General features: G+C 34.4%; 3 protein-coding genes across 5 annotated transcripts; 2 read left to right on the forward strand and 1 right to left on the reverse strand.

The window, feature by feature from the left end:
- Nucleotides 1-7: 7 nt before the first annotated feature.
- On the reverse strand, nt 8-1699 carry LOC135792249 (G patch domain-containing protein 2). 2 transcript variants are annotated; one of them, XM_065302866.1, is made up of 4 exons: nt 1437-1699; nt 1061-1279; nt 705-961; nt 8-643 (listed from the first exon to the last, which is right to left on the reverse strand). In XM_065302866.1, the coding sequence occupies exons 1-4, from the start codon at nt 1558-1560 to the stop codon at nt 155-157; spliced, it is 1089 nt and encodes a 362-aa protein (XP_065158938.1). In that variant the 5' UTR covers nt 1561-1699; the 3' UTR covers nt 8-154. The 2 variants fall into 2 exon arrangements, with proteins under 2 accessions (XP_065158938.1, XP_065158937.1); XM_065302865.1 differs by having other exon boundaries at nt 1043-1279.
- Nucleotides 1700-1964: 265 nt separating this feature from the next.
- LOC135792250 (putative divalent cation/proton antiporter TMEM165) lies at nt 1965-4719 on the forward strand. Its single transcript, XM_065302868.1, has 6 exons — nt 1965-2538; nt 2604-2814; nt 2917-3092; nt 3149-3319; nt 3685-3790; nt 3903-4719. Exons 1-6 carry the CDS (start codon nt 2380-2382, stop codon nt 3974-3976), a joined length of 897 nt encoding a protein of 298 aa, XP_065158940.1. The 5' UTR covers nt 1965-2379; the 3' UTR covers nt 3977-4719.
- A 3374-nt stretch (nt 4720-8093) lies between these two features.
- Nucleotides 8094-20437, forward strand: Gyc88E (Guanylyl cyclase at 88E). Of its 2 annotated transcripts, none has more exons than XM_065302683.1 (13): nt 8094-8446; nt 13544-13712; nt 13773-14054; nt 14528-14733; nt 14792-14915; nt 14976-15117; nt 15177-15303; nt 15357-15561; nt 15616-15762; nt 15849-15981; nt 16067-16294; nt 16414-16641; nt 16798-20437. In XM_065302683.1, exons 2-13 carry the CDS (start codon nt 13545-13547, stop codon nt 17166-17168), a joined length of 2361 nt encoding a protein of 786 aa, XP_065158755.1. In that variant the 5' UTR covers nt 8094-8446; nt 13544; the 3' UTR covers nt 17169-20437. The 2 variants fall into 2 exon arrangements, with proteins under 2 accessions (XP_065158755.1, XP_065158756.1); XM_065302684.1 differs by having other exon boundaries at nt 16067-16288.
- The last annotated feature ends 1180 nt before the right edge of the window (nt 20438-21617 follow it).

Below are 21617 nucleotides of genomic sequence, written 5' to 3' on the forward strand. Positions count from 1 at the left end.
CGTCTGGTCAGCCAGTACATAAAATCTATTGCTTTGTCATTTCGTCCTACACACCTCAAAAGTAACTTACCTTAAGCTTATAATAAACTCAATTAATTAAACTCAATCGAATACAATCACAATAAAGCAAAAATTATAAATATTTTCATCAGATTTAAGTGATAACATGATCTTGAGTTCGAATGCGTTTGTGTCCGGCAGTGTGGCCGCTGTGATGGCGTTGAGTTGGTTGCATACACGGCGTACGATTAGTTTTCCGCAATAACGAAGATGTCGGCCCGTCAAACCACAACTCCAACGAATACAACGCAGCTAATTGATGGAGTTTTTCACGTTCTGTGCCGCATAATCTCAATTCAGAACGTGTTGCGTCCTGGAGAAACCTTGCAACACGTTCGTTAGCATTTGTATTAATGCTGAAACCTGGACGTTCTTCACGTACACGTCTACAACCAGAGCGAAATTCACGCGCTTCCATTTCGCTCCAAGATGGCTGATCAACCACTCCAGTCGGGTCCTGGGATGGGGCCCAATCAGTCAATTCATCATCACCTTCGTGACCTTCACCGCCACTCCAACTTAAAGAAGATTCACTCGCTAATTCACAGGAGTCATTCACGCATTGAGTTTCCATTCGATCGCACTGTAAATTAAACAGCAATGTATAAATATTTAAGTTTTTTTTATGTGTGGTGTGAAATTACATCAACATCATGAGGATCGAGAGGTTGGCAAAACTTTTCAAGCTTGTCCAGCACGCTCTGATGCAGCGGTTTGATTGCATTGTCTTTGTGTCCGCGATGGCCTTCTATGTCGACGCGTTGAGGCCGTTTGCGTTTACCTACAGGCGGAACTGGAGTTTCATCTACGCTCATTCTCTTGAGTTTTCTTTTGCGGCGAATGCTTGGCCTCGCCGGAGAGTGCTCATTGAAGGAATCACTTTCCAAACTGTGACTCATGCCTGTATTCATTAAATAATAAGGTAAAAACATTACATTTTATTGTTTTTCTTATTTTAAACTTTGTGTAAGTATAAACTTACCAAGTTTTCTATACCTGCCTCTAATAAAAGGATGAATTGTGTTTTTCAGCTTCATTGATTGAGATTTCTGTGGGACTGCACTGCATTGTGGAATTTGAAAGTTCACAGACATGTCATCTGAGTCTGAATGATGAACACTGCCGTTACCACCGGCGGCAACTTGGTCCCAGGCTCGCACTTCGGAATTACTGCTTGTGCTGTCCTCAGATCTGTTATCACATGATTTCACACAGATATCTGTAACAAGACAAAATACATGAACATTCTGCTTTTTTTGCAGTGATTAACGCGTTACAATGCCGTGATTATTCAAAAAATCACCATAACAAAACGTTTTTGAATGTTTTTAATCGATGTAGGGGAATTTTATTTGTAAAAAATAAGATAAACTTACGCAAATTGCCTGCGGATCTTGTGCGCCTCCGCATGCCCCATTTTCTACCGGGCTGCAGCGCAATCGGCCCGCACGATTCCGATTCTTCAAGGGCCACAGTGAGATCCTGCGCTAGCTGCTCCATTATGATTAGGAAAATATGTTAGTGTGTCGTTATGGTTTTTTTAGTGATGTTCACATTGCTGTTTTAATTACTCAAGGCGAAACATAAACATCAAACGCGACCACTGCGCCTGCTTGTTATTTGACAAACAGCTGCTTGATATTCATCCAGATGGCAGCACTATGCAGGCTGTCAATTTATCCAGTAAAGAAAGATTTACGTTTGTTCATAAAATAATTCCTTTATTAAATGTTTCCTACGGATAAGTACATTTAATTTATTTCTAAAATTAACATTTTAATTTAATTTAATTGCAAAAGTAGAGTTACAGAATTTGTATTTAAGAAAATTCGATTACTTTCCCTTTTATTTGACTCTCAGTGTATGAGCAGCTTTAGAATTTAATCAGCAACCAATCATCACGTTGTATTTACTTAAATTTGACTTATTTGTGTAATCCTTCCTAAGCCACTGTAAGGACGAATTTTCGTAGTTGATTAGTTGATTGCGTTGGTTAAAAATGTCAGTGTCAGCTGTGCTTTGATAGTTTACGTCGTGTTTACAGCGTGTTAAACCAGTGCTCACCCCAGTGCAAGCTTCCACCGGTCGTGCGTATTGTACGCCAATGTTTTACCAATATTCGCTCAACAGTAATCATTAACAGTGTAGCAGTCAACGCGTGTCAAAACTCCGGCCAACTCTGCGCCCAGAAAATGAACACGTTCCCAAGCTGATTCGCTTTTAAACTTTAATATAACGTTGTAATTACTTAAGCCCACTTATAAACGAACGTTCGACGTTGCATATTATCATATTAGGTGTAATAATACAGTTTTTAAAATGGAGTATAAATCCTGGAAAGTTTCTGCTTTGCAGTTACTCACAAGGGTTTTAATAGTTTATGTGTTTGTGCTTACAATAGTGGTTGATTATGTTGATGCAGAGAAAGAACCAAGGGAAGAATCTGTTGAGAGTGCTCCAGTACCTTCTGCATCAGCAGTAAGTGTTTGATATTAAAAAAATTATGTTATTTGTGTGTATTAATTTATTTTTTCTGTTCTTAGAAGTCCACAGATGCATCAGGAGGCAGCAAATTACTACCCACTGAAAATGTGGGCTTTATTCATGCATTTCTGGCGTCGATTTCGGTGATATTGGTTTCGGAAATTGGTGACAAGACATTCTTTATTGCTGCAATTATGGCCATGAAACATCCAAGGCTGACTGTATTTACTGGTGCCATCTCTGCTTTGGCACTTATGACTGTCTTATCAGGTAAATATTTTAATATAGGCATATACAAGTTGAGATCATTTCATGTTGAATGAAAATATGTATGAAAAATATTGAAATTTGTTTATTTTTTGTTATTTTCAGCTTTGTTTGGTTGGCTGGCCAATGTTATACCTCGCGCATACACATTCTATATCAGCACAGCTCTATTTGCCATATTTGGATTGAAAATGTTAAAAGAAGGTGTAAATATGTCCCCATCAGGTGCTCAAGAAGAACTGGAAGAAGTGCAATCAGATTTACGCAAAAAAGATGAAGAGGTTAACTTAAAAACTACACAATAAATGTTATATTTATTAAATGTTATTTTTATTAGTTTGAAAAGGAAACAATGATAAGTGATCCTGAATCAGGCAGTCGAAAACCGAAAAACAAAGGTGTTTTTATGGCGGTGTCAAGAATTTTGTTACAATCGTTCACGTTAACGTTTCTCGCCGAATGGGGCGATCGATCGCAGCTAACGACGATTATTTTGGGCGCACGCGAGGTACGTATGCAAAATTTCTTGTTTTTTTTAACAGATATTCTGCGAATCAAAGCTCTAGACGAAATTCCGTTGCGTAAATGTTAAAGTTGATAACGTGTTGTTTGTATAGCTTCAGTGTTATCGCGCGCCTACATTTCGCATTCATTGGCGTGACTGTGTCAACTTAATTAGCGTTAATCGTTCTTTGTCAGTGGATTCACGCCATTTAATCATTGAGGTTCAAACAATTAAATCATTAATGTCGCAATCAATTGATTTTCTCGACATAAAATATTTTGATTTCTCACTTTTAATGTATTTGCTTATTAGTTTATTTCATTATCATAATTTACCCGAAGTCTATGTTTGAATAAAATTGTTTTCAGGATGTTTATGGCGTCATCCTTGGCGGTATCCTCGGACATTCCATTTGCACCGGTATAGCAGTATTAGGTGGCCGCATGATTGCGCAGAAAATTTCCGTCCGAACTGGTAATAAACTAATTTTCTTTCAGGCGTTTTCAATCCTAATTAGTGCTAATCTGATTAGTCATATTAGTATCGTTAGATAAGTGGAACCAAACTTAATTGTTTATTTTTTCAGTGACGATAATCGGCGGCGTTGTCTTCTTGCTATTTGCTTTCTCGGCGTTGTTCTTTGACCCGAATGGCGAATGATGTGCGACCAGCATGCGACCATTGAATAACACAACTATGATTTAATTAAACGAATTTATTATTAGCGTGAAATCAAGCTCTAGGAAAGCGCAAGCGTCGAAGGCAATGTGTTTTTAAACGATTTATTTTTATAAGGATCTAAATGCAACTTAGAGGCAACTCGGTGTTACTTAAGTTTTTATTTTTTGCTGCTATTTTGCACTGGCGCGTTAGTATTACTAATTAATTTATGATTTCGAAGCATAACAAGTAACCAATCGCGAGGAACCTTGAAACGAACTCGTTTTATCCTCGTGGCTATGGTATAGAAAAACATTCAATTGTTTGATGACCACAATTCTCAATATTGACGTGAACGAGTTGCATTTTGGTGCATGAAATCACTTGCAAAGTGATTTTCGAAACTTTTGCAGTTTTTATACCATCTAATGCTATTTTAAACTGTATGCAGTTACTTTTAGTTGTAGATTAAGCACGAAACCAAATTGTAATTATTTTGTTCTACGCTCAATTAAGCAACAGTTGATTTTTATGAGTTTTTTTCGATCCATTGCCGATGATTCACTGTGATACAGGTAATATAAATGAAACGTGTAAAAACCAACAATATTATTGCTGTATAAATAACTATTAGTAGTAGGTATATGTAACTTGTAAGTGAAACTGTTGTATGTTTCGAGAGATTATGTTTGTATATAAATCAAAATCAAGAAACAATATAGATACTATGCAAAATTGGAAAAGTCTGATTTCTAGTTAAGTAAAAGCCGCAAATGCAAGTATTGTGAATGCAACAAAAATAAATTGCAGCGCCTAAAGTTAAGAGTATCCACGATAAAACGATTGCGGCTCGATGGGATTCTGGCAAGTGTTTTATTCCTCCCTCGAGATAGTCGAGCATGCCGAGCACTCGCACCCTCGTTGCCGATTGAATAAGAGCCGATGTGAGTGCAGAATTCGGAAACGGTGAAATGGACGGATGCACGATGGACTTTCCGCTTTTACATGCGCTAGAATTACGAGGCGAATTGTTGGGGATGTGTTGAGTGTGTGCGTAGTGGTATTATCTTCTTATTTTTATCCTTTTTTGCCTTGTGCGCGTGCGTTTTTATTCAATTTAGTTCAAAGCGATTTAAAGTAACGACGACAAGCTTTTGCTGCTTACAGCGGGATTTAAAAGAGTGAAATAAAATTTAAAATTGTGTTGAAGTACACAACGTTTGGGTTTTATGTTGAAGTCAATTAGTAAAGTGGGGTTTACAAATTATTTGTACATTTTCTTTGTGTTTTTTACCTTCTTTGTCTTTTTTGTTTTGTGAATCATTAGAAGCCTCATATTAGTGCATCTATATGTTAAATTAATTAAATTCACTACTGGGAATGCAAAAAGACTTGCTAAACATGATTGGAACAATTTTAATACATTGTTTGATAGTTTTTATTTAAAAAGTGCATTGTTGTGTTATCTAATAATTATTTGAAATAATTATAAAGTGTTTGTGATAAAATGTTCTGTGTAAATCGGTGAGAAGAGAGGTTTGCAAATTATTTAAGAATTTTTTGTTACTTTGTTAATAATTTTTACATTATTTTTGAATTATGAATCATTATAAGCCTGGTGTTAGTTAATTTTTACATAAGCACGATCATGCTCCGATCTTTGAACGTGCGCCTGCGCATTCCACAAGTCCGAGAATTGTGCTTAGCCCTAAATTTGATAAAATTTATAGTTTGGAATGCAAAATTATCAGTTGAACATGATTTGATCAAATTTATAAGTTTTTTAATTATTTTTTGTCAGTAAATACATTGTTGTGTAATCTAAGAATAATTTGAGACAATTAGAAGCTGCCTGTGATAAACTGGTTTGTATGAGTCGTTAAAACACAGTTACATACTTAACTTAGTTAAGTGGCATACTTAAATATAACTCAATAGTCAGCCTCCAGATGGCGCTGTAATCCACTTATTTGCATTAAATATTTCGTGTGGACCTGACAGGAACTTGTATGTTCTTGTCACTGAGACAGGAACTTGTATGTTCTTGTCACTGAGTTGTTTGTTATTGTTTGTTTTTATCACCAAGATAAAATTTATAAAATATATTTATTAAAATAATTTGTGATTTTTCTTGGATTTTACAATTTGTTTGCGAGTTTAACATGTTTCGCCCTGTGGGCATCATCAGAAACTCAGAAACTGAGAGAAAAATCACAAATTATTTTAATAAATATATTTTACAAATTACTACCATGGATTACGTATTCAACTTAGAAAATAATAAAACCAAGATAAAAGATAAAACGCACGTTCGTTTGATTTCAATCATTTACAAGATCCATACATAAATATAATTTTATTCTATGAGCTGAGATGTCGCTAGAATGCACTTATTTTCAATAAATTGCGCTCCAATCGACACAATATCTTCTCATAAAACCAGATAAGAAGTTAAACATGTTTTTATGATGTTGTCTTTGAGTTTAACATACATTTTATGTTTACATTCAACAATTTTATTGTACACTACAATCAATGTTACAATTCTTCACGCTCTATACTTAAACCGACAATTAAACGATCTTTAAATCATTATAACATTTAATATTCACAATTAATATAAATATGATTAAAATAAGAATTGCATGATTGAATAATTATAATCATATTGATTATAAATTACAGTGTAGCCATGACTTTAATTACCAATTGTCAGCCATAAATGAAATTCTAAAAAGAGTAATAATTCTATCGTTATAAACCTGCTATAAAGTAAAAACTGAATAATTAATAACCAATCGGCAGCTTCATAAGTATCATGTTAGTGATATCAATTAACTTGACTTCGCAATCGACTCTTTGCAGCAAAAACGACAGAAAGTAAAAGAGCATTGCTAACGCGCATAAAACACGTGATACTCATATTTGAAACAAATATTCACGACCGCCTCCGGTCATATAGTGACCATCTTGCCTGTTTCTTGATCATTGCCTGCCCTTAAGCAGTTATTGTTCACCTTAGCGATTAACCCAGCCCACCCCCGCGTTTCGTGCCGAACCAACCACAACACCACAATTGTATTTGCATTACAATTTATTAATTTAATCGCTAAGTGAAATGTATACGCCCGGACGCTCCACGTGCCCCACAAAGCGATATATTTTCGTAATGTTTTAATTACCTCCGAGCGATGGTGTGGGCCACGGACCAATTGCACGCGACACTTCAATTACCTTTCTTTATGTAAAGTGACATTAAGGACGGACAACCAGCGGAATATGAATGCGAGCAGACAGCGAACAAGGGCACTGGTCATAAACGATGCTTAATTGATTGCCGGCATTAATTTTTTGATCAATTACATGCATTGATCAATTAATTCAAGCATTTTACATATTTTACATCCAGAAGTATTATATTCGGTTGATGTGAGATTCGATAAAGTGTATTTTGGAAAAATATTCAAGTGACATAATTGATTTTTGCTTCAAAGAGAAGTCGTAATATGTTTCCTGTTCGCCGCGTGCAAATATTTATATTGCGCACGTCGCGAAGTTATCTCAAGACTTCGCGCGAATTTGCTATTTTTAATGCTTGGGATGCTACCGTTCGCTAATTTTTGTTTGATGTCTCAAAGTTATTTTGATAAATATTTGCGAATGCAAACTTGCAATCAAGTTATTTAATTTTTCAAACCATAACCGCATGAATAAACATTTATTAAATAATAGGAAATATATTTATCATAAGCTACAATAGTTTTTTGTTGGTAAATTGAAGAATGAATGTGTCAATCAATGCAAAAGAAGAAAAATTCTATTTTTGTTACATCTGTCGTCAAATAGGCAGTCTCCTCATCCGAACCGAAAGTGTCGACACATCGAACTTCTAATTAAATCCATTTAAGTGGAAATAATTGATTGTCCGAAAGTGATCCGCATGCGAACGCCGCGGGTATTGTTTCCTTTTTTTCTCTCCCGGCCGCCGTCCTCATTTTCTCGCATGCCCCATCGTGCTAACATTTGGAAGACGCTTGCGCCCTAACGTCTGGCGGTGGCGTCGGCGGCGGGTTGATTTTCCGCGACGCGTCGTCTTGGGCATCAGTCGACGAGCTGGACGCGTCGCGGGTTTTCCAACACGTTCCCTATTCCTTCGTGTTGCCGGGTCGTGGAAAAACGCGAAACGTGACTGATGTATAACGTGACTATTCAACGAGAATAATGTGCTTGTGATATTTATAAACTTATAGAAAACTTTTTCATTCATTGAAAATTTTTACTCGAATTAATTTTATGCTAAAGATTGATTAAACCACAACGAAGTTTGAGAATTACAGAAATTTGCGGGCGTTAATCGACATTCAACTCGAGATAACTTTAATAGACATGATATTAACTCGCTTTGCGTAATCATAAACAATCTATAACAAACCGACAACTTGTTGCGAATTATACAGGATAATCAAACAGGTAATAAACTAATTTTATATTTTTTTAACTTAAATTTGAAATCTAGAGTTATCTAATTTACAATTACTTCATTTGAAGTTTATTTATTTGTTAGATTGCACTTTCGCTTAAAGTCTTGAGTAGAGACTTGTACTTAAGGCGATTGGTCCATCACAATTTGGAAAAAACAAACAGATGAATGAAATATACGTTGTGTTACCAAACTTATTCAAATGTTTGCGTTTTATATGCAAATTTAAACAATGAAGACTTTCTCTTTCATTATTAATGGCGTTTAAAAATAAAACTCATAAACGCTAAGAGGTGTTTAGCACGCGTTTTACATATGAGGCCAAAGCTTAAACTTAAACTTTAGGATGACCCAATGTTGCATAAAGATGAAATATGTGTCATTGGCACAGAAAAAAATTGAAATAAGTTTACTTTCTATGCACATATTGCAGCTTCTTGAATTTTACATAATGTTGGTGAAAAAACACCCTGTATCTTTTGAACCATTGGAGTTATTTACAATTTTTTGTGATTGTTTTATAGTCAAAGAGTACTTTGACCATAAAAATGCATTTTTAACCTCAAATTCTTATAGAAAGTACCCTAATATGACCAAAAATGAATAACCGTTTTATTCTCTTTTAAAATTTTTTGTTTAAATACGTTTGTTTGGTGTAAAAATACAAACTTTAACTTTAAAATTAATTCTGTGTTGACTTTAAATTTTAATTAAAGTAGAGAATGTTCCACAAAATTCATTATTTCCTCTCTTTCGCGTCCTTTTCAATTGTCATCTAGTCAACTTACTGCGTATTAATTGCGTTCAGATTCCTAATTAGTAACATTGCTTATGAATAAAGCAAAGTTTAATTAACGATGCTGGACGCAACTTTGTGCGACGCCTTGCAATTAGCACAAGTGACACGGCGTGACAAACGCAAGTTGAGCCTTCAACTGCTTCAGGTCTTGCGTCGAGTGCTCAAATTATGCCTTTTTATGTACATAAATTGCTACTCCTGCGATTCATCTAGAAGAAACCAACTCACAACTCACGAATGTTTCGAAAAGTTAAACGCTCTTTGGCTTCGTGACATAATCATAAAATAATGAATGTAGGAAGGTAAAATTTGTCGTTTGAGAAGCGTTTTGGAAGTGAGGAAAGTTAAAATTATCGATTGGAAATTTGGGATAATATAAAATGTGTTTAGAATGTTGAAAGCGTATTCAACCCTTGTCAAAAACAAGCATATTTTAGCGAAATATCAAATTTAGTTGAAACTTTGTTTCTACACGCGTCTATATATTTTTATTTTGAAACTTTGCATTGTTTTAATGAATTTATGTAATTCTAATTCATGTCCACGATAAAAGTTTTGCAAAAGTTATTTTCTCGTATTTTATTAATTTATAGGTTAATTTTCATAGAAATAACCACCTTAAAATTTGCTTGAATGAAAATGAAAAAAACAAGAATTAGCATTTTATTGTTTATTATGACATATTTTACGACTTATTAAATAACAATAAAAATAATAAATTTTCCATTTTTATTAGTTAATATTCGTAGCAATATTAACGTTAAGTGCAATATTATATTATGTTCGCCGCGAAAATTCTGCCACGTTGAGTAAATGTATAGTTGAAAAGTAGTAAAAAGTGACTGAAAAATGTTCCTACATAGTTTTTAAGAAGGATATATTTCCAGAAAATTACATTTCAACAAGAAAAATATAAATTTCGAAGAAATAATTACATTTTTAAAAAAATAAACATTTTTTTCTTATGAATTTAATCTAAAATAATAAAAACTACTAAATTATTATTAAAATAAGAATTAAACTCTTTTAAATTGTTTTAACCGAGTTTCATTCAATCACTCATTGTTTAATATTCATAGCAGTTAATATTTGTAAGTGCATTCTTGTGTTTTATTCTTTGCATTGGCAATTGGCTCAAGACTTCTCTTTAAATTACAAATTTGATGGTAATACATTTATCGAGACGAATAACCCGCAGATAAAGAAGAAATGTGCGGCGATACTGGATACAAACTAGTATAAATGACAAGCGGACATAAATGTTCGTTAAAATATTATGATTAATGTGCACCTCTCAGCGCTCGGCGGCGCGTCCTTCCGTCGCCGGAAGTTTACAAGAGCTTTCGTCCTTTCGCGCTGAATGGCGGTGAAGCTGGAGACAATCCTGCGAGTGAGCGAGGATAACGGATAACGCTTCGGTTTATGATCCTGTGGAATCTTGCAATTTTTTATGTTTTATCTTCATTTGAATAGTGAAACAGTTTTTGGGTAGCAATAAAATTATTTTACTAAAAATATACAAAAATTTTAAAATATAAACAATCTTTGGTGAAAAAATAAGTTTTTAAGTAATGATAATGAGTATTAAACATGATATTGTATTTTATTTGTGTTTAAATTGATAATTATAATTTATATTAATTTAATTTTACATCAGTGAGTATTTTATTTCATTACAGAAGATATTATCTTGTCAGAATTCTCACGCTATTACAAATGCTCACATATTCAGTGCGTGAGTACACGTATAAAAGTTTTAGGACATTGTGCAAAAGTTCACGTCAAATATCAGCTATCAGCTGAGCACCAGCGGCAAATATCATGAAATAACCAAAGCGGCCGTAATAAAATTTTCATGGAATGCTATAACTTTATCTATCGTACAAATTCAATATTTATTTAAGATTTAAATTAGGTTAAAAGATAAACACAATAAATTAGTTGCATTTAGGTTATGTTACATTTTATTATATATAGCTTAAGGTACAATAAATTTAGTCAAATGATCGATGTAGAACTCTTGCGTAATATTCATGGCAATGCCACCTTTGTAAAAATTGCATTAGCCGAGATGGAAAATCCGCATTTCAGTTATGCATGAGCAGGCAGCACATTTTCCAAATGGAGCAATCTACGAACGCAATGCTGCAATACTACAAGGTGGATTTATAAGCGTTATAAAATGCAAGCGCAATTCAGTTAGTTCTTGTGTTTTTTGCGTTGAGTCATTCAATCGAATCAATCGAACCGTATTGATTATTGAATATCGCTTGCACTTTACAGCAAAGTCAAACAGTTTTATTGCCATTCAATTGCAATTAAGTGATTATTACGCACAGATTAATAATGCGATAATGTGCAATTGCAATAGGTATAAACCAAACAAAAAATCTAAGTAAATATTACACAAATCTGTGTTTGCGTAACGATTTTTAAATGTTAACTGAAGATTTAGCTAAGTAAAGTTTAACATAAGTAATGGTAATGTTATTACATGGTTATTACTAATATTTATAACTTAAATCAACAAATATTAATTTTTTAAACTTTTTTTTCTTTAATTTTAAATTAATTATGTTTATATTTGTTTATTTCTGTAAAAATTCAACGTATTTTTGTTATAATTTAATGATTATAAGTCTCTAACATATTTTATTGCTTCTATTTGTTTGTTTAATGTCCAATAATCCAGCGCCTAAGGTATTAGCACACACCAGGCTTTGTATTGCATGACAGGAAGCGGGAAAAGCCCGAAGGAACAAAGTTTTGTTTTCTTACGCAAGTCGCTTTCGATTTTCACTTTGAAATCTCAGCAAAACACGACCGGAGCGCTTGGAGCACCCACAAAATCTCGCAGGCTACGACGGGAATGTTTGTCGAAGCAAATCTCAAATCCGGTTGTATACAATCAACCTTAATCGGGGCAACTTACCCGAGTTATTCATTCACCCACGCATCACTACAGCCTGCGGGCTTTGTTATAATGATCCTTTAAATATATTCCAGGACCACAACAACCACTTCATATTTAATTATCCTAAATATATTTATTGAATACTTATTTTTAGTCATTTTTTTAATATTTTAAGTTTTTATATTTATATCGCACATAACCTCAATATTTTTTTCTTTTTGTTTTGTTAAACGTTATTTTGCTTTCAACAACCAAAAAAAATCACAATTTAATATTTTATTTATTTTTAATTGATATTTACTTTTCTTAATAATATTCTACATATGTTTATTTTATTGATTTAAACGTGATTTTGCCTTCAAGAAGCCAAAAAACTTTTATACTCATAGAAATGGTGTAAATTATGCTTTATCTTTTAAAGTTTTGATTTTTTTAAATTTAAATTTGAATTTTTTGTAATAAATCATAACCTAACCACTATTTTTTTCTTTTTGTTGTCTTAAACGTGATTTTGTTTTCCTCAAGCGTAAAAAAATCATATAAAACCCACAGAAAAGGTATTTCGGTACTCGAAGACACAATATAATATATTATGCCGTAATGGCGTGTTGTGTCCTCGAGTGTTCCACGAAGAAGGACGATGTTGGGATAGGATGCTGAAATCAGAACCACGACCGACATAAGATAAGTCGGGGTGCGTACGAGCGAAAGATAAAAGAGTAAAACAGCACACATTTATAATAGAAAACAGAAAAGCTCTGCACTTGCACTTGTCTGCCTTGCCTTCTCCCATCAAGTTTCAAGATTGAAGCAGACGCTTTTCAATTCTGAGAAAAATCCTGTTTCGTCACTTTAATACAAATCATGAAATCATACTGTCAAATTAAATTAATTTTAGTTGTTTACCCATGTGCAAATAAATTATATCAGAAATCATCGTATTACTTAAGTTTTAGAGGTGGTTTTTTGCTTGTTGCTCCTTTACTATGTATCTGAAATTTGTGGATATAATATAAAGCGGTTTATAGAGCCATGAACTTGCGCTCTGCGTTGATGTGCCTTTGTTCCGCGATAAATAGGCCGTAGGGCAAATAATCAAAGGCGGAAAAGCGAGTAGGACAAATAACGACGCCGCAAAACGACTGCGACTATTTATTACGCGCGGAATTCTTGCTGAGGAAAGAATTTCATTGTCAATGAGATTGTAAAAGTTACTGCTGGCGCACAAAGACGCTGAATATTTGTTTTCTCTTTCAATATTAACAATTTACATGCTACGATGGCATAAAAACCAACTATTTACTTAATTATTAATATAATAATAGAAATAATGAAGAAACATAAAATATTTATTATTTCTTTGTTTATTTTCAGAATGTACGGTTTAATCTTAGAAAATCTTTCGGAATATATAAAAGCCACCTACGGCGATGATAAATGGGAGGAAATCCGGAAGGCTGCGGCTGTGGATCAGCCCAGCTTCAGCACGCATCAGGTATATCCGGAAACGTTGATTCCCAAATTGGCAAAAAAAGCAATTCAGGTAAGTAAATATTTAATCTTTTGTTTTAAAGTAGTTTTAAAATAAACATTGCATTGTTAGATATTAAAAGTAAGCGAAAAAGACTTCTTCGACCAAATGGGCGTTTTTTTCGTGGCGTTTGTGGGCCAATATGGATACGATCGTGTCCTATCAGTGCTCGGTCGTCATATGCGCGATTTTCTCAACGGACTGGATAATTTACACGAATATCTCAAGTTCTCCTATCCGCGCATGCGCGCGCCTAGTTTCATCTGCGAGAATGAAACGCGGCAAGGTCTCACCTTGCACTATCGCAGCAAGCGGCGTGGATTTGTTTATTATACCATGGGACAAATCCGAGAAGTAAGTAAAAGCCACATTAATCAAAATCATTTAAAAAGTGTTACATAATAGTTAGTTATTTAGGTTATAAATATGTTTGACATTGCGTTGTTGCCGATTTTTTCTTCTTTGTTAATATGGCAACACTGCATAAACGTTATTTAATTATGTCTTGGCCGCAAAATTCCAGCTCAATAATCATATTTTATTCAGCACGATGAGTTCACGATTTATAATTGTTTATTGACGCCATTTTGTTGAGGTATGTGTGCATATTGGTTGCGTGCAGGATTTATAATAATATGGAAACAAGCAAATTCCCATCGCGGAAAACATGCGATTATAATTTGTAATTTGTGTAATTTTGCATATCATTTACATTATAATTAACAATTATTATTATTAAACACAATAATTATGACAAAACAACATAATTTCCTCTTATTAAATTATTAACGTTTGTTTGTTTAATTTTTATTGAATAATTTCCTTAGGTAGCAAGACATTTTTATCAGAAAGAATTGAAAATCGAGCTGGTCAAGGAAGAAATTCTCTTTGATATGATCCACGTGACCTTTCAATGTACGTTTGACAATCGCGCATTCACAATGGCCACGTTGGCCATGACACGTGAGGAGCGCCATCTGCCGATCAGCGCGTCAGCGCTATTCGAAATCTTTCCATTCTGCATTGTTTTCGGGTAATTTTCTAATAAAACATTAATAACTAGTATTAAAAGGTTGTATTTTTTTAATAAGCCATGATATGGTCATCCGAAGTATCGGCAACTCGTTGATCGTGATCCTACCGGATATCGTCGGTAAAAAGTTGACGAATTGGTTCGATCTCGTGCGGCCACTCACCGAATTCAAGTTCGAGACCGTGAGCAGCTCCAAGTGCCCCACAAGTGCCATGCGATTGAATTGACGGTCATGTTTGCAGATCTTGAACAGGACAAACAACATCTTCGAGCTGCTTTCCGTCGAACCGGTGCTCACGGACAAGGACGACGCCGGTAGAGCGGACGAGCTGATAAACGACGACTCTTCGGAAACGGGCGAGGAAAAAAATCTACGTCTCAAGGGTACCAATATACAATAATTAATAAACAACATCCTTGATTGTACTTATACTTTTACTCAGGTCAAATGGTTTACATGGATAACTGGAAAATGATGATGTATCTTGGTACGCCTGTAATGCCCGACTTAAACTCATTACTCAACTCTGGATTGTATATTAATGATTTATCCATGCACGATTTCAGCAGGTTGTTATTCTGTATTACTCTGTATGTATTTTGGTTCAATATTTTGTGTGTAGGGATTTAATGTTAGCTGGAACACAACAATCCGTTGAATTGAAGCTTGCGTTGGATCAGGAGCAGCAAAAGAGTAAAAAATTAGAGGAATCTATGCGGAAACTAGACCAGGAGATGAAGAGAACTGATGAATTGCTTTATCAGATGATTCCGAGACAAGTGGCTGATAGACTTAGGACTGGAGAAAACCCCATTGACACCTGCGAGGTCAAAATTTTATTTTAAAAAGTTTTAAACATGTTTAAAGTCATTTTTCCTTAGATGTTTGACAATGTGTCAATTCTTTTCTCTGATGTGGTGTCTTTTACGGCGATCTGCAGCAGGATCAGTCCCATGGAGGTTGTCTCAATGCTCAATGGGATGTACTCCATGTTCGACAATCTTACTGAATTTAATCATGTTTACAAGGTTAGAAAAACAAAAAAAGGAAAAAGAAATTGCTCCAAATATTGAGTTGTTGACTTTGAGAAAATGTTATTTGTTCCGTTCAACAGGTGGAGACAATTGGGGATGCTTACATGGTGGTCTCAGGCGCTCCCGAAAAACAAGCTAATCACGCCGAGAGGATCTGCGACATGGCGCTGGACATGGTCGATGCTATAACCACTTTAAAAGATCCATCAACTGGTATTACCTTACCGCACTTAATTTAATCTAAAACTAATCCCTCAAGCACTAAACCAAGTAAAAAAATGATGTTAATTTCCCCCAGGACAACATTTGAAGATACGTGTTGGTGTACATTCGGGAGCGGTAGTCGCCGGCATCGTGGGCCTAAAAATGCCTCGGTATTGCTTGTTTGGTGATACGGTTAACACAGCCTCACGCATGGAGTCTACCAGTATTGCAATGCAGATCCACATCTCGCAGTCCACCAAGGAGTTGCTCCCATCCGAGTACAAGGTTGGCGAGCGCGGGGAGGTCGAAGTAAAAGGCAAAGGTTACATTCAATACTACTACTCGCACTGGACGAAACGCATATATCAATTTAAAAATATAAATAATTTTATTTATATTTGTGTAGAATGGATGCGTTTAATATTTGTGTGTTCAAAGCAGGTGTGATGAAGACCTACTGGTTGGAGGATCGAAATGGTCGCCAACCATTGCATCGTGACCTCATCGCCTTGCCGGAGACCCATCCGGAACCCACGACGGCTCCAAGCTCAGCAGTGCGCTCCGGTATTTATTCACCGATTACTTATCAGGATGTCGCCCGGCGCAGCGTCGGCAACTCGCCGGGAACTTCCCCGGCGAAAACGCCCACGTCAGCAAAACAATCTTTAGGTATGTGAATAAATACAAACTTAATTGCTAAGTTGTTGTCAACAAGCTACTGAAAACACCATAGATAAAATTATATAGGCAACCCACATTACATTAAAATTAGTAAATATGTAATTATGTGTATTGACTTTGAAAGCTTTTAAATCTTATTCAAAGGTAAAACATCATCAGCTAGTTCTGATCCCGCTGATGCATTCGGTGGGCAGGTAACTGATGATGGGTTTGCAGAATCCATGGATTTGACAAGCGGTGCTGAGGAAGCATCTCCTGCGCCTAGTATCATCGTTTCACGCAGTAATTTGACGAAAGCTCGTGATAGCATTATCGAACTGGGTAAGCGTTCAGCGGAGGCGGCTAAACAACCACGTAACTCTCACTCGGATGGCAACCTGCGTGGATCGGGTGGCGGTGGGGGCGGCAATGCGATCTCGAATAGCCGGAGTGAACACTTTCAGCACCATCAGTGCTGTTCGCATTTCGGCGGTCATAAAGGTAGATTCAATAGTAACGCATGTATGATGATGTAAAATGTAAAAAAACACAGAATTTACACTTTCTCACATTAATTAAAAATTTGGATGTCGCTTTAATTGACTTTAATTAAAACTGAGGATCAAAAGAATTTATTCGAGGAAAAAAAAAAAGATTTTTTAGATGAGATAGGTATATTTTAGGTGCTCCCTTATGTAATTTGTTTTTCCACACGTTTTCGATACGCACATATGCACAGCAAGTCACATTCACAGTTGACCCGAATAAACATTTCGCGTTCGCAACAACGAATTTTTCGCATACTCGCTGCGATGGCCGCAATTAACATTTCCAATCGTGTTTACACTGTTTGGCTCGCACACACATTGCGCGTATTACCATAATGCGGTAATATAAAGTATATAAATCGCGCAATTATTCTTCACCTAGATATGCGAATATGATGCATTTGCCTGCGGTCGACCGCAGGTTTCATTCACTTCGAATCTCGCTGAGAAAACACTCGCACTTGCACAATAATTATCGCGCCTAGCGCATAAACGGTGGTGAATTTTTTTCCGCTTGGATATTTTATTTCTGCGAGCACCTTGACGGAACACACCTACAAGTGTATTTGCGTGCGTTGTGTACTGCAACAGGTGTGTTGCGACACATCCTCTCGCGGTGTACCGATAATGCCAAGCGTATTATCAAAAAGTATTTCGCATGCCCGTATATAACCGGGTGATTAAATACGAAAAAAAACACAACGCCGTTTACGAACGTTGTGAATCTTATTGCTTTCGATTGAACGTGAACCGGCAATTTGTGCGAAAACGGCGAAAAAGTCAAGGAAAGCGACGCATATTGCAACATTCGATGAGTATTTTTATGATCGATGGCAATGAGGCTTTTAAACAAGTTTGCAGAATGCAGAATGCAGAAAATTGGAATTTATTTTACTAATTAAACAAAAATGTTTCTAAGTACTTTAAAATTGGTTTTATAAATGTTAAGTTGTAGATATTTACAACGTTTAATAACGCGCGATAAAAAAGAAAAGTTTATGCTTCTAAATTATTTAATAATTAAAATCGTAAAGTCCCAAAGCATTTATTGCATACTATCGGAAGTTCTTTGTAGTTGTCACAATGTTAATTACTATTCTTCGGTAGATTTCTTTTTAAAAAGTCGTTTTACAACTTCGGTTGCGACTTGTGAACAGGATGTCTTAATAAAACTCATAAGCAAATAGGTACATATGGTGCAAAACTTTTTTGTTGTATTTTTGCAAGTTTTTAAAGAGAAAAAGTTTGGAGAAAGCAAAAAGTAATATAAAAGTTACAAATTTCGCTAAGTATCAAAGTTTTTCGTATTCAAGTGGACCAAAATAAAGTTTTATATAACAAAAAGTATATTTCTACTTTAGTAACAAATATTTAATAATAGAATTACTATTATCATGTTTAAAAATTTAAAAAAATATATAAATTTGACTCAATTTTAACTATTTTTGCTGTAAAACAATAGTTAAATTAGAAAAATTGAATTTTTGCAAATGTAGAGTCAATTAAATCATGACAATTAACACAAAATATAAATTTTGTTTAAATTTTGGCGTTTACATAACCGTTGGTAAATAATTATGCAATTTTGGTTGCCTATCTTCAATAATGTTTCACCCTGTAGATAAATTAAATACTTGTAGAAAATGCATAAAAACGAGAAATGCGCGTAAATACATCGCAAGTGCGTTATAAATTTCCCCACTTGTTCATCCATTGATCACCTTGAAGTTTGAAGCGGCCGGTGGAAAAGTTGAATTAGTAATATCGAAAAAGTAAATTCTCCACAATTAGCGGCGCACGTTCTATTTGCGCGATAGATAAGTCGATAGCACGGCGACGCATTCCAATATCGCGTTCTCGCCGCCGACGACACAGCGACATCCAAGTTTCGAACAATTGTAGTTACTTACTCACTTACTTTACTCGCCACTTACCCGGCCCGGTTCGAAACGAAGCCAAGTGCGGCTTGTTGCATTTCGAGCCTAGGCTAATGCAACAGATACCACATAACCGCACACTGCACACACGAAACAAAGGAAGAATGTAATGAGCAACAGGTAGCAACAATATATCGCATTATGGTAGCCGGCAAATGCAAACAATACGTTTTTAATTTTAAGCTTTTAGTTTTAATGATTTTGATGCAACAAATTCACAATGGAAATAGTACAATACTATCTACGAACGAGTACAAGAGTTTAGGATTAAGCCACACTTATTTATTTAGATATTTCTATTACTAATATTTAAACTAAAATTATTTTCAGAAAAAGTTATGACACTATTTTTTAATTGTGGTAATATTCATAGTTTTTTATTAAACACTCAAAAACTATTCCAGCTAAAATAATAATTCCTTCTGGAATTTATTTTCAGTTAAATTATTTATCTAATTGCATAAAATTATAATGATAAAGTAATTACAGAAAAAGTTAACAATTAAAATAAAATTTTGAAAAAATTGAAATTCCTGCGTAAGTAATTAATAACTTTTGACACCAAAATATCATAAATGTAATTTTTTTACAAGTCAGTTTAAAATTTAATACTAAATAGGTTCCTGAAGAAATTATTACGATACCTTTATTGGTTTTCTTGTAATCAATGAAAAACTAACTGTATTGTTAACACGTATTGTTTACAATTTCATTGAATTTCATGCGTTTTGTGTGTTAGTTAAATCCTATCTATAATTACACATGCACCTTGCATCGAACGGACCAAAGATTAACAATAACCAACAAATTATTTGACGGCTGCGGCAATAAAACACAAGCAAAGCACCTTACAGGTTGTAAAGCATGCAAGAATACGAGATGCGTTTCCAGAAACATGAAAACAACTCAACGACTTGCTTGGTTTAGTTCATTGTCAATTGTCAATGCATATTGAGCAAAGAGGACGCGGAAGTCAAGTCAAAACAAAGGATCTAAATAAACTAAGTACGTAAATGTAATTCTATCTAGCTGATAGCATGGAATAATTATTCTAAATATAGGTAGACACTTTTAAATGTTTGATGAATGTAATTGTATTTTCAATATTTCATTCTAGTCGAGGTTTAGGCGATAAATATTTTTGTAAACATCTTGCGCTTGTTACAATGGACAAAATGTGGAATATGTGGGCAACTAAATGGAAGCATGTAGATATTATTGATATTGATAAGAATGATTAAGTTTAAATTAAGTTTAAGTGAAAACATATTTTAACATAATTGAAATTCTTTGTAAATTACAATTTGTTAAATATACACGAGAAAAGAATTTGAAATCTGTAATTTTTTAACCTAACTTTTAGAATATAGGCAACCAACAATGTTGCAATACAAAACTTCTTCTACGAATCTATAAATCGATTTGGTAAGAACAAAAAGTAAAAAATCGTAAAAAAGAAAACAAATTTATTGATTTCCTTTACTTTAATTCAAATTATTTCATTTCCTGTAAATTAATTTAAAATCAATTAATTGCTAACCAAATTTTTGAAATATAGGCAACCAACTATCCATGAATTAATACAAAACGTCCTTTACGAACCAATAAATCAATTTCATAAAAATAAAAAGAAAAAAATAATTTAAACAACAACTATTTCATTGATTATTTGTACCCAAATCCAAATTATTTAAAAAAAAACTTCCTGTACCATCAAAGAAAGCAAATATTGATATTTAAATTTTATTGAATTGTTTCTACTCATTGAATCCATAGTTGACCTTCCTCTAGAACGCCCGCCAATAACAATTCCATGCTATGCGACGCACATAGCTGTCATTTTAAAGATTTGCAAATTAATGCCTTAAGCATGCATGTAAGTACGTTCAAATATTTATTATTTCAAGAAGATATTTTTATATTGCGTCATTTGGCACGACCGCACGATGACAGCTGTCCGATTGTCGCCATAAATAACAAAAATAAATAATCGGCGACGACGCTCAGTGTCCTAACTCTTAACCATCTTAATAACTTAAGTAATTACACGTTTTTTCAAATGCGTAAGAATGTCGGAAATGTCAACACTAGATTTTCACCGTGTGCGCGTGTAAAAATAAATATTTATTCGTATTGTTCGTGACAAGTCAGCAGAGCAATTAGTTTTGCTTGCAAGCAGCGCGAAAAACATGATAGCTAACCTAATATGCGAGACAAATTGAGAGGTTATGTCTTCTGGACTACTTTTTTACAGAGACTCATTGATTATGTTACATAAACAGAGAGTTTTTCATTGTTATTTAATAAAATCTTATTTATTTTATGTTTTCATACTAATACATCACGTATGATTGATTTAAACATCATTTTGCAAGTAATAACAAGCATTATTTGCACAAATAATCAAAATTTAGGTTTGGGAAAGTGTGAAATGAAATTTTTGCAAATCACGCATACGTCTTGGATGATTGTTTATTGTTGTCTCCGACGGTGTGATGAT

Source organism: Atheta coriaria, unplaced genomic scaffold, assembly GCF_025399875.1.
Source record: "Atheta coriaria isolate IRGN ID8LTWV9N9 unplaced genomic scaffold, Caltech_Dcor_3.1 hic_scaffold_5_pilon, whole genome shotgun sequence".
In the NCBI taxonomy this organism is placed as follows: Eukaryota; Metazoa; Arthropoda; class Insecta; order Coleoptera; family Staphylinidae; genus Dalotia; species Dalotia coriaria.

Excerpts from the sequence above, each read along its gene's own strand:
- LOC135792249 (XM_065302865.1), bottom strand. The coding sequence starts at position 1,560 with ATGGAGCAGCTAGCGCAGGATCTCACTGTGGCCCTTGAAGAATCGGAA. Across the intron at positions 962-1,042 it reads AGGCAGGTATAGAAAACTTG|GCATGAGTCACAGTTTGGAA; the intron begins GTAAGTTTATAC and ends TAATGAATACAG. Across the intron at positions 644-704 it reads TCGATCCTCATGATGTTGAT|TGCGATCGAATGGAAACTCA; the intron begins GTAATTTCACAC and ends TTTAATTTACAG.
- Gyc88E (XM_065302683.1), top strand. The coding sequence starts at position 13,545 with ATGTACGGTTTAATCTTAGAAAATCTTTCGGAATATATAAAAGCCACC. Across the intron at positions 15,763-15,848 it reads AATTTAATCATGTTTACAAG|GTGGAGACAATTGGGGATGC; the intron begins GTTAGAAAAACA and ends TCCGTTCAACAG. Across the intron at positions 16,642-16,797 it reads GTCAGCAAAACAATCTTTAG|GTAAAACATCATCAGCTAGT; the intron begins GTATGTGAATAA and ends TCTTATTCAAAG.
- LOC135792250 (XM_065302868.1), top strand. The coding sequence starts at position 2,380 with ATGGAGTATAAATCCTGGAAAGTTTCTGCTTTGCAGTTACTCACAAGG. Across the intron at positions 2,539-2,603 it reads CAGTACCTTCTGCATCAGCA|AAGTCCACAGATGCATCAGG; the intron begins GTAAGTGTTTGA and ends TTCTGTTCTTAG. Across the intron at positions 3,320-3,684 it reads TTATTTTGGGCGCACGCGAG|GATGTTTATGGCGTCATCCT; the intron begins GTACGTATGCAA and ends AATTGTTTTCAG.